This window comes from Panthera uncia, chromosome D1 (assembly GCF_023721935.1).
Source record: "Panthera uncia isolate 11264 chromosome D1, Puncia_PCG_1.0, whole genome shotgun sequence".
Taxonomy (NCBI): domain Eukaryota; kingdom Metazoa; phylum Chordata; class Mammalia; order Carnivora; family Felidae; genus Panthera; species Panthera uncia.
The window spans coordinates 9,016,120-9,034,085 of NC_064808.1; the positions used below are offsets into that span (position 1 = coordinate 9,016,120).

A 17,966-nucleotide genomic window follows, 5' to 3' on the forward strand; every position below is an offset into this window, starting at 1 on the left:
CGAACCTTGTATTTATACGAAACACCACAGCACCTGTGAAGTACCGTAAAGGAAGGTGTGCTTATGGTTGCAACAGAGACCAGATTTGTGGCCCTTGAAATCTAAAATAACTACTATCTGGTGCCTCACAGAAAAAGGTTGCCAACCTCCGTGCTAAAGTACCTCTGAACAATGAGTTCCATAGAGCAACTTGCCGGTGGGGTAGACTGAATTAGCGGCCTCCCTGTATCCGTGCCTCTTCCCAGGAAGCTTTGTAGTGCTTTCCCACTTGGACCCCGGGCTCAGTCATATGACTTGCTTTGACCAATGGGGGTCTAAGGGACACGATGAAAGCAGAGGGCTGAAGGAAGATTACACAATGGGGCTCATTCTTCTGCTCCTCGGCCACTGTCATGTGAAGAGACCCAGGCTAGTCTTCTGAAGGATGAGTCATGAGAACCAGAACAGCCCAGTCATTCCAGCTGAGGCCGGCCCAGGTTAGCCAAGAGCCCCAAATCCCAAGATCATCACAGCCGCCTGGCTGACCCACAGCTGACCACAGACACATGAGCAAGCCCGGCAGATATCACCTGAACCAGCCCGACCAGCTGAACCCCGAGACTCCAGAGCCACGTAACTGTTCGTTGTTACGCACCAGTGAAGTTTCGTGGTAGTGTTACACACTATTCTGACAACAGAAAACGGATACTACGGGCACATGCACTTTAAAATTTTCTTTTGCCAAAGCAGGCTAAGGAACATTTTTAGTCTTCTGAGGGCAGTTTAGGGTCCTAATGGCAGGGAGACTCTGGATAAAGCACAGAAGTTTGGAACTCCAAGGGTCGGGGTGGGGCGTCAGATTACATCCCGAATTCCTATAAAAATAGCTTATACTCATAATGGCACTCAATCAATATCTGTATTTGTTCTGTGGCTCAAGAAGACGCTAGGTTAGGACTTGACACGCCTCTTATCTGCGAAGAGATGTAGCTAGACAGACAGACTCCACCATTTCTGGAAAAAGAATTCAATTTATTTCCTATTTATAAAATGTAAAAAAAGCGCCTTGGGTATAAAATCTACATGTCTATGGTGTTATCAGTCAGGAGCTCAGAAATGACACTCTTTGCATCCTTCAGTCATTAATTAGTGTTTGGTGCAAAGAAGGTAGGTGCCAGGAGCCCCTCCTGGACCAGGCTAAGTGATAGCTCGCCAAGGATAAAGCCTCACCGCCTTCCGTGAGGAAGAGGAGTAGAGGGCAGAAAAGGAAAAGGGACCTGAGATAGGAGGCCGGGGAGGGGTGTGTACTGAAATCTGTATTGGGAAACACTTTAACTTGCAAGAGGGAAGGTCTTCCTTCTTGACTGCAGAACACAAGTGGCCTGAGCCTGTCCTAGGAAAGTCAAGCTGCTTCCTGTGCACAGGGCCAACCCCCACCCCACAGGACCACAAGTGTAGCATCTGTCAGGAAGGAAAGGCCTCCATCAGTGTGACGAGAAGCGGTCACCTCCGGACTTGCGTGAACTCCCTGCGCAGCCATAACGAGTCCTGGTAGAAGCGAGGATCGCCCAGTCTCACGGCTGTCCGTTTGTAGAAGTAACAGTATAACACTGCCGCTGTGGATAAGTAGAGAAGAAGCTTCAGGGACGCTCCTGAGTATTCGTTTCAGGCTAAGAACAAAACCTACCAAGGCGGAGGGGCACCCTGCCTCAGGATCTCCCAGTGACTCCCAGCAAGGGCAGTGGGCCATAATCTCTCCTGTTCTTGCCACGGCTGATCCCCTCATCCCATGCTGGCCGTGATGGACGGGGAAGGCAGGATCAAGGCCCTTAGTAGCCTGAGCCAATGGTGGCACCAAAGTGAGGCCTGAGGTTGCTCTGGTCCTTACCTAATCTCTGGAATACAAACAGCGTTTGAAGTCCGTCTGTCCAGACAAAGCGGTTGGAATTTTTCCAGCGTAAGTTCTGCAGGAGACATGAGGGGACAGGGAAAGCTTAGCCACCAGATGAGGCCCTAGCATCTCCACCTTGGTTAGCTGCAGACATGCCACGTGGTTTTAAATCAGGCTAATCTCCCCCTCCTTTCTTCGCACAACCCCAAGTAGTGTTTCTCAAAGGAGCTTCAAACTCCCTTTTCTGCTGCAAAGGAAATATCCTTTTAACCCTGAAGGAGGAAGTTTGAACTAAGCTATTTATTTCCTTCCATTCCACAGCCTTTTCCAAGGAGAAGTGCTATACATTATCTCAGGAAGGAGTTCGGTGTGGTCACTGTCTTGCCTTGAAGATCTCAGGCTCGGTTCCTGTCAGATAAAGGCTTAGTGCTCTCAAGGTTTAATCAGATTAACAGCTTTACAGTACAAAGCCAGGACCTATTTCGGCCCCAGGAGCGAGAGCAGAGACAATCTTCTTCGGGAAGCACCTAGGGACTTTGGCACTGCTCTTTCTTTCCTGTGAACTCTACTTCTCTCCCTGGAATAACAAGGGCAACTTAACAGACGGCTCAGTCTAAGAAGGTGGCGTTAGTATAGGAACGACGAGAACCCTGAGGTTTTACTGTGTTCCATCAAAATGAGTACGTGAGAAACACAGGCCAGACCCAAACAGACAGAACCATTCGTGAAGCAGGAGAAATCTGGAACCACGAAACCTGGCGTTTGCTCTGAGGCACATTGGAGAAGGGTTCTTCCAGTATAAGTGACGGGGACAGAGCAGAGGGCACGAAGCACTAAAGGGCAAGGGGCACTCTTGGCCTGGCCATTTCCCATAGGACACGAATGCCTAAGAATTCCCTGTCTCAACACCCACCTGCCCAAATAGCTAATGATAAAACGGATTCCACTTCCTGTTTTAGCTCTGGCTGGACTGTTTGGGGCAAAGATGAACTGAATATCCCAGAAATGGCCCCTGACTCTTGGATAAGGCAGTTCTTTAACACAAAAGGTTGGGCAGAGGTGCCTCATGGAGCTCTCACATGCCCAACCCCAGGCGGGACCACACTCATTTCACCGGTTTCCCATCAAGGATTCTTCGAGATGTAAAAGAATGATGCTGGCTTCCTCGTGGCTTCCTCGAGAAAAAGCTGCTCCTAGTCCCTTAAGGGTTCAGGAATTCAGAGCTCCGCTCTTACCATGACCCAGACGTGAAGGGAAATGCTGAGGGCGAAGTACACAGCTGTGAGGATGATGGTCCCTTTGAACTTATGGAATAGGAGGTTGACCAAGCCAGCCTGGAAGACGAAGGTGTTGAAGAACATGAGGAAAATGATGATGATGTTGAAAAGGATTGCGATATCCTGGATGCTGCAAACATAAAACAAAGCACAGCCAAATGGAGGTCTGTGGGACGACCCAAGAGCTGGCCCTGGGTCCTAACGGACACTATGAAGTCTGGCCTTCCCTGTGATCTAGACCTCCGGAAACTCCCCAGAGATAGCATGGACTTTGGGTCCCAAGTGACACGAGACTAAAACTACGGGCTGGCCCCATCACTTGAGCTGCAGTCCGTAGACCAAGGCTTTCCTGCTCTGACACTCTTAACTTCTAGACGCTGGTGAGAAGACGGTTTCTTCTCTCTGTCCAAAGCTGGCCCCGCCTGTCGCATAACCTGGTCCTGTCAAACATTTTCATCTAGCAAGACGGCAACACCTTTCCCCCGATCTTTGCACAGACGGTGCCTTAGTGGCATTCAGGTCTCAGTTCAAGTGTCCCCTCTTCAGAAAGACTCTTCTTTAACCCTACGCCTAGGGTCGCCCTCCCCTCCCCACCCCCACCTACTTCACATCCATCGTAAACATTTATTACCCTATAAAATTATCTTGAAAAAAATGGGTTCATTGTCCCTCTCAATGGGAGGGGTCAATGGGGGCTTCTAGAATGGAAGCCATGTGAGAGCAGGAAATTATCAGGTTTGCCACTACAACTAGAACACGGTCCGGCAGGCCAATGAATACCCGTCACATGTATTCATGCGACAGTGCCGAAGGAAGACGGTGCCGAAAACTAGTCTTCTGTCAAGAACTTGCCTCATGGAGTCTCTTTGTGCAGGAAAAATGCCAACTGCTTCCATACCATATAGAGAACTGATATGAGTACCCTTTTAACCTGCCATTTTGCAACCCACTTTCATGGCAGTGTAAGCCAAGATTTCTACTCACAGAGGAAGAAAATGACACGGTGAGCAGTCTGACCCTCTGACTGCTCCCTGTATCCCGGGCCCCTGCTAGAAGTATAGAAATGAAGGACCTCTGACATGTCTCCGTACCATGGAGTACCCAACATGGGTGAAATTTGATTTTCCCTGAGGTTTTTCCATCAGCTACTTTAAAACGCTAAATCATAATTGTCGGGGCCTTCTAACTGCTTGGGTTCAGCTGTCCAGTCCCACCCCCTGAACTCACATGAAGAGCACCAACTGGACGACAGGAGCCATTCGGAGCAGCTCCGAGAAGGAATTGACGAAGAGGTCATAGGACAGCAGCAGGAACTGCAGGGAGAGCACCAGGCTGTAGTTACTGGTCTGGAGCATCCTGCTGCTGCTTTGGTGGGCCCAGCGGGGCTCATTCCACAGTTACCCAGAAAACTGCTCCTGGCTTTCTCCCCAGCACTGAGGGAGAAGCACTAGTTCCTCAGAATCAGAGCTGTTCCCTTTGCTCTAAGACAAGGGCCTGTTGAGGACAAAACAAAACAAAACAAAAAGGTCGTTAGAAAGTCATTAATACAATATTCACTGAGGACCTACTACGTCCCAGGCAGCATTCTATGTGCTTGGGACACACCAATGACCAAAACCACTACCGCCACCAAAAAATCCACTAAGTCACTCCTTCTAGGGACTCTCACCCTCCAACTTTCTCCATTCCTGGAAGCTTCTAAGTGCAGAGCTCATTTTTTCCTTCCTTCCTTTCCTTTCTTCATTTTAATTTACTTGATTGCTGTAAGTAATCTCTACACCCAACATGGGGCTTGAATTCACAGCTCTGAAACCAAGAGTCACATGCTCCTCCGACTGAGCCAGCCAGGCGCCCCAACGCAGAACTCTTTCTAACTACTTTTGAGTTCAAAGGAATCCAGGAGTACTACAAAGAGTGACTGTCTTGCCATGTAGTAATATTAATTCTAATACTAATAGAAGCGGCAAACCTTTATATATCACAATATGCCAGGGACTTTTTAAAAAAAAAATTTTTTTTTTTTAACATTTATTTATTTTTGAGACAGAGAGAGACAGAGCATGAACAGGGGAGGGTCAGAGAGAGGGAGACACAGAATCCGAAACAGGCTCCAGGCTCTGAGCGGTCAGCACAGAGCCCGATGTGGGGCTTGAACTCACAGACCGCGAGATCATGACCTGAGCCGAAGTCGGACGCCTAACCGACCGAGCCACCCAGGCGCCCCTGCCAGGGACTTTTTTTTTGGGGGGGGGGTGGGGGAGGGCCTCAAACTCATGACCCCAATATCAAGAGTCACCTGCTCCACCAACTGGGCCAGCCAGGCATCCCTGCCAGGGACTATCCTCAGCACTAACATTATTTAAATTTCATAATAACCCCATGAAGTAGAAGACACACTATCATTACGCTACCCATTTTACAGACAGGGCACTTGAGGCTCAGAGAGGAAAAATTATTTGTCCAAGATCACATTGCCAGTAGCAGTGGCAGAGCTGGGATTCAGAATCAGGCAGCCTGGGTCCAGAGTCTGTGCTCTTAACTACTGCCCAAAGCTGCCTGTCATGTAACAGGCTGATATGTCACTAGGTGGGAAAGACGTTGGCACAGGAGAAGTGGGAAGAGGTGCGGGCAGAAAAGGCTGAGAGGAAATCGTGGTTTCCTGCAAAACTTTTATGTTTAAGGTGGCAGCCACATAGGGGCCCCGGGGAAGGTACATTCCAAGGCCCAAGGTGTCCTGTGACCCCTCCAGCCGGGTGAAATCTACAAATAAATTTCAAAATGCTGTGAAGTGTAAGAGAGTGAAATTAAGTTAACATCTGTAAATCAGGGCACATGGATGGCTCAGTCGATCGAGTGTCCGACTTCAGCTCGGGTCATGATCTCACAGTTCTGGGTTCGAGCCCCACCCCCGTGGGGGCTCTGTGCTGACATCTTGGGAGCCTGGAGACTGCTTCGGATTCTCTGTCTCCCTCTCTCTCTTTCTCGCTCTCAAAAATAAACATATATTTTAAAAGTTTTAATTAACATCTATAAAGTGTTTTACAATTTACAAACTCTTTATATTCATTACATTATTTACTCCTACACCCATCTTGAGAAGGAGACAGTTATTACGAATATAATCCCCATATTATACAGTGGCTCTGAGAGGTTAGCGAACCGCATCCACCTCACCTGGTGAAGAAGTCCCCCCCCCCTTGAGTGGCTGCATGATGGCAATTTCACTCATTCGTCAAATAATATTGATAGCTATCACCCCCTACCAGCACCACGTTAACCTCAACCACGTATAACTTCCTTTAGTCCTCGCAACTGCTCTGCAAGGTAGTTAAGAATGATCCCCCGTTCTAAAGACAAGAATACAGGGTCAGGGTTCAAGTCATTCCTCCAGGTAGCTGGTGAGCAGAGCCAGGGTTCACAACGGGGGGTGACACCAAAGCCCGCGCTCTAAGCCAGGACTTCACGGGCCACCACGGAGGGCTGTCGTGAGGAACCGGGACCCAGAAGCGCCCACCGCCAAATCTACGGGAAGGATGACCTCCGCTTTAGGGCAGCAGTGATATGCGACAGAACGAAGCCGTCTTCGGTCCGTCCCACCGCTCGGCGCCGCGTTCCCTCTGTCCCCAGGGCAGTTTTCCTCACCCTTCCCAATTCACCTCAACACGGGGCTGTCTTGGCGAAACACTCAAACCCAAACAGCGACAACGAAAACTCCGACCCTGGTCCCTTTTCCCCACTCCTCAAGCACGCTCACCTCGAAGACCCAACGTCGGTTGTCATGGGGACGCCAGCCTGGCTTCCGGAAAGAGGGTTTAAACCCCGGAAGTAGATGGCGGACGCGGGCGCCGTCCGTGCCGGGCTGTCCGCGGGTCCTCGGCTTTCCCTCCGCGCTCTGTGGCCAGCCCGGCCGCCATGTTTGGGCCCCCGCTTCCCTGGGCTCGGTCCTCTGGTGCCTTCCCGGCGTCGCCGCGTCCAGCTCCTGACCCTCCCAGTCGCTGTCCCGCGGCCTTGCTGAGACCCAGCCCCAGGCGAGAGGCTTCGCGTCCGCCCGAACGCGAGATGGGGGACGGGGTGAGAGGCAGGGCGGAGCCGGGGCAGTACTCCCTAGGGAAGAAACACCAGCGGAAGGACTGATGTTGGAGTCCACAACTCCAGACTTCATTTCCCAGGCGGCCGCGCGCGCGGCCGGAAGTGCTATGAGCCTATAAGAGAGGGCGGCGGCCCGGCTCTTTTGGCACTGGGTGGCGGTGCCCGGCGCGTGGGTCCGTTTCCGAAAGTCCCCGATTCCAACTTTCCGGAGTCCTAGTAGCCGCGGCGCCGGGTGGCGAGAGGCGGGTCCGAGAGACCCCTGCGACCCTCTGTGGTTCGGGGGTGAGAAAGAGCTCGGGTGGGGAGTTCACGGACCTGGGTTCGAGTGCTGGCTCCGCTGCTATTTCCCTTCGTGCTGTCGCTACCCCTCGCTCGGGCTCAGCTTTCTTTTGTAGGAAATGGACACCGCTGTCCGTGTCCTTCCTTCTACAGGTGTGGTTGCACAGGCACGAAAGCTCTTCGGAAGTCGCAGTCAGCAGGCGGAGCTCCTCGCCGTAGTTTTCACCGAAGGTTAGCTAGGACCGACAGCCGCCCTCCGTCCCCGCAGAAGAGTCAGGGATCGGGCTCCGGATTCCTGGAGCGGTTCTCCCGACACCGGAGCCAAACGGGAGCAGTCCGGAAGGGCGGGTCTGTAATCACTGTGGTGCTAAGGAGCACCTTGCTTACCTACCTCCTGGCTGGAGTTCAGGGGTCCTCACTCCTGAGCCCTGATTTTACAGAAGCTACGTTTGGAAGTGAGGCGTTCTTGGAGCTGAGGGGAAGTGAACCTGGGTTCCTGTACCAGCTCTGCCACTCACCGTGGCCAAGTCGCTTTCTTTCTTTGGGTCCCGGTGATTTTGATCTGTCAGAGAAGCGTTTAGGACTTGAACCCGAAGTCTGATTCTCAGGATTCCTAAATCCCCCACCATTCATCTGGAAGCAGGAACAACAAATTGACTTTCTATTCCTTCATCTGCTTGTAGTTCTAAATTATAAAAGTAATATTATAAGAGCTTGGAATAGAGCCTTTTCCTAAAATTAAGAGCTGAATGGAAACTTACCCATTTCCTACGCCAGGGCCTGATGCAGCCAGGGAGAATCCTTTTTGTCAAGGGACCGAGGAAAGTATTAGGTTGGGGAGTATATTTCTTAGATCACAGTTGACAACACTTGTAACTTCCAGGCCAAATCTGGCACACCTGCATTTTTTTTTTTTTTATTAAAAATGTTTATTTATTTTGAGAGAGAGAGAGAGAGTCCCAAGCAGACTCTGTGCTGTCAGCGCAGAGCTGGACGTGGAGCCTGAGCTCACGCAACTGTGAGATCATGACCTGAGCTGAAATCAAGAGTCAGGACGCTTAACCAACTGAGCCACTCCGGCTCTCCAAGGTTTTTCCATTTTTAGATAAGTAACAGAAACGAAAAGGATATTTGTGGTACGTAAAGACGACATGAACCTGAAATTTGCCCGCAAATAAAGTTTTTGGGGGAACGTAGCCGTGTTGATTTGTGAAGGTGTCTGTGCCTGCTTTTGCACTACATCAGAAGAGTCGATGGCATAGTTGTGACAGAGACTGTCCGGCCTACAAAGCCTAAGGTATTTACCATTCTGGGCCTTTGTAGAAGCGTATGGGGATTTCTGCTTTGGAATGGGCAGAATCAGAGACCAAACAATGGTGAGCACACCCTGAAATCATAGCACAAGCCTACTTTCTTGGAATAAATGAAAGACTGTTCTCAGCGTTTGGGTTGCAGTTTTCACTGTATTCTTTTTTTCTCTGTTTTTGCACACTCGGGCAGAGGAAGGGCTCTTCTGTGTCCTGTGAGCAGTGTAATACTGCGGCCCTCGTTCAGCAAAGTGTCCCCGTTGAATATTCTAAGTCTGTCCCGGAGCAGTAATCCGGGAGGGTGGAGACAGTCTCTTTTGGATTATATTTACTTTTGTTTTTTTTCTCCTCCAAAGGAAAAGAAAGTCATGAGAGATACTGTCTGACGGATGGAGCCTGCTGACCAAGTGCTTCATGCTGACTTCACTGGGGGGTGACTGAACATCTGGTGACCCGAAACTTCCTCTGCTCTTACGGGGACTAAGGGGACGCCTCAGAGGCTGGGCAGCAAATCTCTGAGCTCAGGAGTTGAGTCAGGAAGCTTCTAGGAAGACATTATTTTCTCCTTCTAGCCTTATGGAAGCTTGGTTTTCCCCCAGCCCTCGGATCTAACTTTCTCAGTGTGGTGACTGCTAACTTGGATCACATTGTGAGAGCTCAGTGTCTTTTGCTGATTAGGTGGACACCTGTCATGGAGAGAACTGGCGTGACATGCCGTTGGGGCCACTGAGAGGCCTGGGCAGCCACGGGGACCATGAGCTTCAGGCTTTAGTTGGTAGCTAGGATGAACTGCTGTGACAACATCGAGAAAAGCAGAATATTTAGCTCTCACAGCGTCCTTAACGGACATTTTCTCACTTGACCTTTTTTTTAAAAAAAACTTTTTTTTTTTTTAATGTTTATTTATTTTTGAGAGAGAAGGCACAAGCAGGGGAGGGGCAGAGAGAGAGAGGGAGACCCAGAATCCGAAACAGGCTCCAGGCTCCGTGCTGTCAGCACAGAGCCTGACGTGGGGCTCGAACTCACAAACTGTGAGATCATGACCTGAGCCGAAGTTGGACGCTTAACCAACTGAGCCACCCAGGCGCCCCTCACTTGACCTTCTGACAATCTATGGTCAAGGTAAAAAAACAGGGGACTTGAAGCCAAACGGACAAGGATTTGAAACTTCCTACCCCTTTACTGGGTCCTAATGCTGGTATTTAATCTTTCTTTTTTTTTTTTTTTAAGTTTTTTTTTTTTTTTAAGTTTTATTTATTTATTTTGAGAGAGACTAAGACAGCACGAGCAGGGGAGGGGCAGAGAGACTGGGTGAATCCCAAGCAGGCTCCACACTGTCGGCACAGGGCCCCACGTGGGGCCTGAACTCACGAAACCGTGAGATCATGACCTGAGCCGAAATCGAGTCAGATGCCTAACGGACCGAACCGCTCAGGTGCCCCAAATCTTTCTGACCCTTGGTTTCCTCCTCTGTAAAGTGGGGTTGAGGACCTCTCACAGGGTTGTCAAGAGGAGCAAATGGGATCCTGTGTTCACGGGTTCTACTCAGTAAGTTCTATTCTTGTTACCATGCCTTTTTTTTCAGATGAGAAGACTGAGTCCTACACATGCTAAGTGATTTCCTCCAGATGCCTCATTTCATAAGGATCGGAGCCTAGGCCCGCCCTCTGTCAGCCTACCACTAATTCCAAAGGTGAGGGAATCCAGTGTGTTACCTCTTTGGGAGTTCTGGCCGGTTTCAGGGACTTCCTTTCCTCTCTGTTAGCGGCCTCAGATTAAGGGATCTGAACTGCAGCCTGCCGCAGTGTCCCCTTCTCGGTGTGAGTCCGCGGGACAGGGTGACCGCCTTGAGAGCTGGGCCCGTGCTGCCTACACGTGTAGTTAGCGGAAAAGCCGAGACGGCCCTGTGGCTTTGTGTGTTTGCCCGCCAAACCTCACGCCCACCTGCCTGGTGTTAAAGTGCAACTGCTTAGGGCCCGAGGCATTTGTCTGAAACCAGAGTTGGTTTCTGAGTTTATCAGGTACACAGGGAAAGCTAAAAATAAACTCTTGCTTTCTAGACCATGAGTTCTTGCTTCCTCCTTTCTCCTCTGAACTTTCCACGGAGGAAGAGAAAGCAGAAGTGTCAGGCCTGGGGACACCTGAGGGCTGTTGTCCAATTGCAAGTGTGGAGTGTGGGGGGTTCTAGAGCAACAGCCTGATCTTACTTCCTCAGTGGGAGGTTTAGCCCCACGGAGTTCACCGTCTGGGGAAGAACTTTTTTGTAGAAGTGGGAGATCATAGGACTTCCTCTCTTCCTTCTTCCTAATGATGGTGTGTTTGCTCATTGCAGATTACGGTTTTGCCTCCTTCTGTTAGAACTGAGGGCTGAGGCGTTTCTATGACTCTAGCCTGGATTTTGATTCCTATCCCTAATTTTCCGTGGGAAAAGGGTGGGGTGGATTCTTTACCTTTTGGCCCTGTGAAGGGAGACTAATCGCAGGGCTTTGGGCCCAGAGCCTTGACGTCCGGCCCCGGCAGAGGAGGGCCCTCTCCAGAGCCGGCCGCAGGCCCAAGCTGGCCGTACTGTGTACCGTTGGGTGCTGGGGTGGGGCCAGCCTCACTGTCCATAACCAGAGATCGGACCTCACGGGGCAGTGCCCGGGCTGGTGGCAGGAGATCTGAAGTGAAAAGCACCCACCCCTTGGGCAAGAGCGAGCTCACTGTTCCCTCCTTTAGCTGGCGTGTGGGGTGCACTCCAGCCAGCAGAGCCGGCGGGAACGTGTGACCTCTGCTGCTTCCAGGAGCGCCTGGTCAGAATGGCTGTTGGGTGGTTCTACTTGTCCTTCTATGCACTGTCGCTGCTGGGCCTGATGTGCGTCATCCTCACCGTCTACTGGATGCAGCTGTGGCATGGTGGCTTTGCCTGGGATGGCACCAGCCTCATGTTCAACTATCACCCCGTGTTCATGGTCGCTGGCTCAGTGGTGGTCTACAGTGCTGGTGAGTACGAGGCCCTGGGAGACGTGCTGTGACCCAGACCCGGCCGGGGCAGAGCTCTCCCTCTCCACAGCTGGCCTTTGTCACTGCTGGGTTTGCGGCTACGAGAGTGGGGGAGGCTGGGCTGTCTGTGGCCCCCGGTGTCATTTACAGGAAGGTAGTAGTGAGGAGGGGGGCCACCTGAGAAGCAGAGCTTCACGGACACTCTGGGGCGGGGGTTGGCACGCTTTTTCTGTAAAGGGCCAGATAGTAAACGTTCCAGGCTTTGCAGGCTCTATGATCTGTGTTGCAGCTACCCATCCTTATTCTTGTATCGTGAGCAGCCATAGATGACATGAAAACACACCCGTGACTGTGTTCCAGTAAAACTACTCACAGAAATGCATGGCAGGCTGGACTTGGCCCGTGGGCTGTAGTTTGCCAACTTCTGCTTTAGGGAGCAGGAGATTGAAGCGTCTCATGACACGGGTCCTTCCATGAGGAAGCTGCTTACCCGTGCCAGGCCCGTGTTTGCCCCGTGCATCCAGAGCCGGGCCTTGGGCCCAAGTGAGCCTCACTTTCCCCACCTGTAAAATGGGAACGGTGATGACATTGGTCGTAGCTGCTTATCCTGTGCACTTCAGATACCTCAGCCCATTTTGTTCCTACGAGAAGCCTGCGAGATGGGCTCTGCCGCTCTCCCCATTTTACAGATGGGGAAACTGAGATTTAGAAACAAGAGGCCACAGAGCTGAGAGGCAGAGCCGGGCTGTGGAGCTCGGTCTGTGTAACCCGATTAAGAGCCCGGGTTTGTGACAGCTGACTGCGCTTGTAAGAAGGCGGAAGAAATAACGAAAGCGACATTGCTTTCTCACCCGCAGAACTGTGCTTGAGTGCATTTGTTATGTAATGACGTACGTACACATCATTATGTAATGACAGACCGGTGGGTCCAAGAAACCCGCTTCTCCCTTTTTGTCACTGTTTTGTCTCCCTCTGCCCCCTTCACGGCTGAAACGATGTGAGGAGAGGAGATGCCGGGGAGTGGGTGGCCACGTGCTAGCATTTCCTTCCTCTCTGGTTGGGAGGCGGTGTGGGACCGCGTCAGGTTAATTCCCCCTAAGGTGCTGGGGGAGCCGAGGGGAAGAGGCCGGGCCCTGGGACGTTCTCTCCCGCAGCATCGCTGGTGTACCGCCTGCCGCAGTCGTGGGCGGGGCCCAAGCTGCCATGGAAGATTGGCCACGCAGTCCTGCACCTGCTGGCCTTCATCCTGACCGTGCTGGGGCTGGTCGTCGTCTTTCAGTTTCACAACCACGAAAACACCGTCAGCCTCTACTCCCTGCACAGCTGGCTGGGCATCGTCACCGTCTTCCTTTTTGCCTGCCAGGTGGGTCCTCTCCTTCGGGTTCCCGCTCCCAGACGGCGGCCATGGGCTCCGGTTGGGACTTCACTGGCGTCCGCACCAAATACTCCCTCCGGTTATTGCCCAGAGATGGCCCTGCAGGGCGCATCCCAGAGAATCGGCAGCTTAAGTGGCCGCAGGAGACTGGTAGTTCCCACGCCCGTCCCCCTGCCCCTCCGTTGTCCTAGCTTTATCATAGCACATACCACGCTGATGCGGTCTGTGGTCCTTTCCACCTTCCCCGTCCCCACCTTTCTGTGAACCGGAAGCAATTCTGGAAGTGGTTTCTGCACACTGACGTCAGCCCTGCAGAGGCGAGTTTTATGGGGCAGGACTGGAAGGCAGCAGAGACATCACAAGGGTGGCTGGGCTTTCGGGAGACTGGGCTTGTAGCTAAGCATTTCGTGGAACATTCTGGTTCGGCTAAGAAATCGACCATAGTGCGGGAGCTGGTGGGAGGTTTGAGCTGGGAAACAAGGGCGAGAGGCCACCGCGGGGTCGGGGGCCCAGTGGGCGGGATGGCCTGCTACACCTTCGGGAACAGCACGGTGCAGTCAGGCACCTCCCTGTGTTCACAGTGGTTCCTGGGCTTTGTCGTCTTCCTGCTGCCGTGGGTGTCCGTGTGGCTGCGCAGCCTCCTTAAACCCATCCACGTCTTCTTTGGAGCTATCATCCTCTTTCTGTCCATTGCGTCTGTCATTTCCGGCATTAATGAGAAGCTCTTCTTCAGTTTGTGAGTGGGATGGGGCCCCCAGCTCTAATGTCGAGGGGAAGGCATAGCGTCTTCCAAAGATGCACCCTGTGATCACAGGGCCTATCCAGGGGTGGGGAGCCTTTGGAGATGGGCTTGTTCTTGATCTGGAAGGTCATGGAATCTTTAGGTTGGGATTGGTAAATTGGTCAGCAAAAAATTTATCTACCATCAGATTGACTTAGTACCTACTGTGTGTCAGAAGCTATTCGAAGCGCCTTAAATTTAATCCTCTGATCGTTTTACAACATGGATACTGTTGTCATTGCCGCTTACAAATAAGGGAGCTGAGGCACAGAGAAGTTAAGTAACTTCCCTAAGGGCACACGGCCCGAAAGTGGCAGAGCTGGGGGTTAAGATGACCACCTCATGCCTAACCACTACCATCCCCCATTATTTTAAGGTATGGGGGGTGGGTAGTGAAAAGCAAGGAAGTTATGAGGTCAGACTTGGGTTTAAGTCTGGGCTATGCCATTTACTAGTTGTACGACTGTGGGCAAGCTCATATTTTTGAGCTTTAGTCTCCTCATAGGTGAGAAGCATCCTGCAGATACTTGTGGTGGTGGCAGGGACCAGAAACTATGTTAACATTCCAGGTCACAGATGGTCCTCGGAAGCTTTTCTCTCTCACCATCCGTTAAGGGTGTTGGGTCTATCACTGGGCCAAAACAGGTGGCGAAAGTCTCTCGAGGGCCCACGGTGTTTTGTCATCTTCAGGAACAACAACACCCAGCCATACTCCAGTCTGCCCAGTGAAGCTGTCTTTGCCAACAGCACCGGGATGCTGGTCGTGGTCTTTGGGGTACTGGTGCTCTATATCCTCCTGGTTTCGTCTTGGAAACGCCCAGAGCCAGGGATCCTGAGCGAAGGACAGGTACGGGGTCTTGGGTCTTTCATTCCAGGTTGGGGTAGGGCCAGGCCTAGAGAAGGGCCACCCAGGAAGGGTTCGGGCCTTGCCGGGAAGCGCGCTCAGTAACATGGTGGGAAACCGGGTCGACTGATGGTGGGGTTAGGTTGGCTGACGGGGGGGCACTGTGGCAAAGCGGCTCATCCCAGCCATGGTGGCAAATGGAGCTGCTCGGAGGCTCCCGGGGCCTGTCCCTTGGGAGAGGACAGACGGTTACGCCCTTCTCCAAATTCCTGTGGCTTCATGAGGGGAAAGTGTGGCCTTCTGTTCTCCAAGGAAGGGCTTGAGCATGACGAGAGGGTGTCGGAATTCCCATTCTCCCAGCTTTGGGGCTGGTCTTGGGGGCGGAGCTTATCCAGCAGGTGCTGGCTGACGGGTTCGGGGTGGGTTCCGTGTGTGGGTAGGTTTCCCCCTGAGGGATGTGGTGAGACGGCGGGGTGCATCGGACTGAGGGACTTCGGGGCTTCCCTGAGAGATGTGGTGGCTTGGGCGGGGACCGCCCTGCGGGTCGGGGGTCTGTCTGAACAGCTCGGGCCAGGTGCGACTCCTGCCAGTCAGGGGCAGTTGTGGTGTCCTGCCATTAACACCTGTGCCTCTCTCTGTCTTTCCAGCCCCTGTTGTGTGACGGGGAGTGAAGCGGGAAGGGCACCCACGAGCAGGTGGAGGTGTTTCCCCCCAGAAGCTCTTCTCTGCCAGGGCCTCCTCTCTGGTTTCGGCAACAGACCAGCTTTGCGCGCTGGGCCCGAACCTCTTCTGGCCTCCACGTGGGGCCTGCTCTCCCCACCGATCTCCTGCCCACCCGCTCTGCTTGGTGGCTTCTCTACCCCTTCCTGGCATCGACTTCTCGGGTTCTCCGCACACGCCGCCCCAGCTGCTCACGCTGTGTGCTCCCTGCTCCCTGTGTGAAGTCAAGCTGATTTCCCCTCTCGGCCCCTAAGGATCTGGTAGAGACTCTCTCCAGCTCAGATAAGCCAGGACGCAGGTGCAACCTGTACGTGGAAAGTGAGGGAGGTAACGGTGTCCGGCAGCTTTCCCTGGAAGGCGCGCGTTATATTTGGGCCGCCCTGACCGTCGGGCGGCCAGCATCGGCCGTGCCCTCCATCCAGCCCGCCCAGACGTGAGGCTGGAATGGAGAAGGTGGAAGGTGATGGAAGGAGGAGAAGGGCAGCAGAGGGGCTTCCGCAGAGAAGCTGAGGAGCTGACTGCTCTTTGCTGTTCTGTTTCGTGTCGCTGCATTCCTCGTCCGCCTGCACTGTGACCACGTGCCTCCACCTCTCGCTGCTGCCACAGCCCTGGCCTAGATCCTGGCCTTTCCCCGTGACTTACGTGCCTGTCAATGTCGGGCAGCCCGAGGAACCCTGATGACCTGCTCTCCCAAGAACTGCGTGTCCCCGGCTGCCCCACAAGGGATGCCCCTGCCTGGATCAGGGCCTCCCCACCTGGCCCTGGGCAGGCTCAGCCTCGCTCTCTTGGCAGAGCCCCTGCCCAGCTGATTTTCACTCTCTAGCTCCCCATGCAACAAGCCAAAGTTGTGGTGCATTGTGCCCCGTGGGCGGCTTTCCAAGGTGCTCCCTGCTGAGTACCGGAGTGCCTCATTTGCCCCCAGTGGCTACTTGCTTGGCCAAACCCAGTCTCCTGTTATGCCTGAGGGCGAGCTGCGGGGGGGGGGGGGCGGGGGGGGGGGGGGGGGGGTGGGGCGGGGGAATCTGCTCCTCTCTGAAGTGATGGGGCCGTGGCTTTTCCCGCCCTCTCCAAATGAGCCCTGCTGGGACCCAGCTCCATATTGCCGTGCTCAGTGACCAGCAGCACCAGTGCACTTACCCCTGGCAGGTGGTGAGGAGGCGGACCGTCCACCCCAACCCCGTGTGGCCCGATGTCGGCAGGACTGTGACTGGACTTCCTGAGGGGATGGAGCCTTTGAAGCCACTGGGATGACTTCCAGGCACCTCAGTCACGTGCCCCGCGCCCCCTCTTTCCGTATGGGTGGAGCTGTAACTTGTTCACGCAGCTTGGTTTCCTTTAATCGTGTTTTAAAGAATCAAAGCCTTCTCTACTGTGATCACATTATGGTTAATTGAGCTCTGGGAAACTTGTGAAAGCCTCGGGACAGTTGTGACCTTCAGACTGGGGAGAAACACACCAAAAGGCGCCAGAGATCTCCAGGCTGCCCTCCTGGAATGGTATGTGACTCATGGTATGTCTGGATGTCCTTAATAACGAAAAGCTTCTGAGTACTTGGTTATCTCACAAGGAAGGAAATGTTTCCTTTTTACAACTGGAACTCAGAAACTGGGTAGTGACTTGGTCACTGGTAGCTGAGATCACTCAGCCAGGAAGTGGTAGAGTTGGGATCCACAGGCCAGGTGTTTATGCCAGTCTCCTTCCCAGCTGCTGGGTGTGCGCACCTATGCACTGAAAACCATACCTAGTGACGAGGGACCCGAGGTGCAGGCTCATGATGGACAGGGGACCCTGAATAGAGAAGCCCAGGGACTGAGGGAGCCTGCGGCCAACTTTGGGTAAAGTGACGGAGGGCCCCCTTCCCTCTGTGATGAGGTGTAGATACCTCCTGCTGGTGGATCAGATGACCCGGCAGGAGTCGGGTGCAGACACTAGTGATAACAGGAACTCAGCGAGTGAGCACCTGGGCTGTGCTGGGGGCTTTGCCTTCAGTTCATGTCAGTCCCTGTCCTTGTCCCTGTGAGACGGGTACTGTTCTGATTTTACAGAACCCAAGAGGCTAAATAGTGGGCCTGAGCTTATGTAGCCGGTTTGAAGCCAAATCGGGATTTAGTTGTGTCTGAGTCCACACCAGTGCCTTTAACTGCTCCCCTGCACCGAGCACGGGCCAGGTGTGCGTATCGTCTCTACCGGGCACCGGACGCAGCAGCCCCTCCTGCTTGCCCAGGTGCTATCCGCGATTGCCCTAGGGACCTGGGGTTTGGCTTGGGTGCAGCTTCTGTCCTACCACTGAGCTTTAGAATATGGTGATTTCAAAAAAAATTATATATAAAATACGGTGATTTCTTCTGGTGTCCTGTTTGCCCACTGGATTCCTGAAGGTTATCGTAGTGCTGAGAAAAGCACGCCTAGGAGGTGTGGTGTGTGTACTGGAGGGAGAACGGG

The 17,966-nt window shown here is 53.0% G+C and overlaps 2 protein-coding genes across 8 annotated transcripts; one reads left to right on the forward strand and one right to left on the reverse strand.

Moving 5' to 3' along the window:
- Positions 1–990: 990 nt before the first annotated feature.
- TMEM138 (transmembrane protein 138) lies at positions 991–6,987 on the reverse strand. Of its 2 annotated transcripts, none has more exons than XM_049645270.1 (5): positions 6,902–6,987; positions 4,375–4,641; positions 3,106–3,277; positions 1,868–1,943; positions 991–1,595 (listed from the first exon to the last, which is right to left on the reverse strand). In XM_049645270.1, the coding sequence occupies exons 2-5, from the start codon at positions 4,500–4,502 to the stop codon at positions 1,483–1,485; spliced, it is 489 nt and encodes a 162-aa protein (XP_049501227.1). In that variant the 5' UTR covers positions 4,503–4,641; positions 6,902–6,987; the 3' UTR covers positions 991–1,482. The 2 variants fall into 2 exon arrangements, with proteins under 2 accessions (XP_049501227.1, XP_049501232.1); XM_049645275.1 differs by lacking the exon at positions 6,902–6,987 and adding an exon at positions 6,804–6,891.
- A 143-nt stretch (positions 6,988–7,130) lies between these two features.
- Positions 7,131–17,660, forward strand: LOC125932717 (lysosomal membrane ascorbate-dependent ferrireductase CYB561A3). 6 transcript variants are annotated; one of them, XM_049645236.1, is made up of 9 exons: positions 7,131–7,218; positions 7,669–7,863; positions 9,179–9,270; positions 10,408–10,515; positions 11,606–11,804; positions 12,959–13,167; positions 13,761–13,915; positions 14,651–14,807; positions 15,452–17,660. In XM_049645236.1, exons 5-9 carry the CDS (start codon positions 11,621–11,623, stop codon positions 15,473–15,475), a joined length of 729 nt encoding a protein of 242 aa, XP_049501193.1. In that variant the 5' UTR covers positions 7,131–7,218; positions 7,669–7,863; positions 9,179–9,270; positions 10,408–10,515; positions 11,606–11,620; the 3' UTR covers positions 15,476–17,660. The 6 variants fall into 6 exon arrangements, with proteins under 6 accessions (XP_049501193.1, XP_049501183.1, XP_049501200.1 ...); XM_049645226.1 differs by lacking the exon at positions 7,131–7,218 and adding an exon at positions 7,376–7,518 and having other exon boundaries at positions 9,179–10,020; XM_049645243.1 differs by lacking the exon at positions 7,131–7,218 and adding an exon at positions 7,376–7,518 and having other exon boundaries at positions 11,541–11,804.
- The last annotated feature ends 306 nt before the right edge of the window (positions 17,661–17,966 follow it).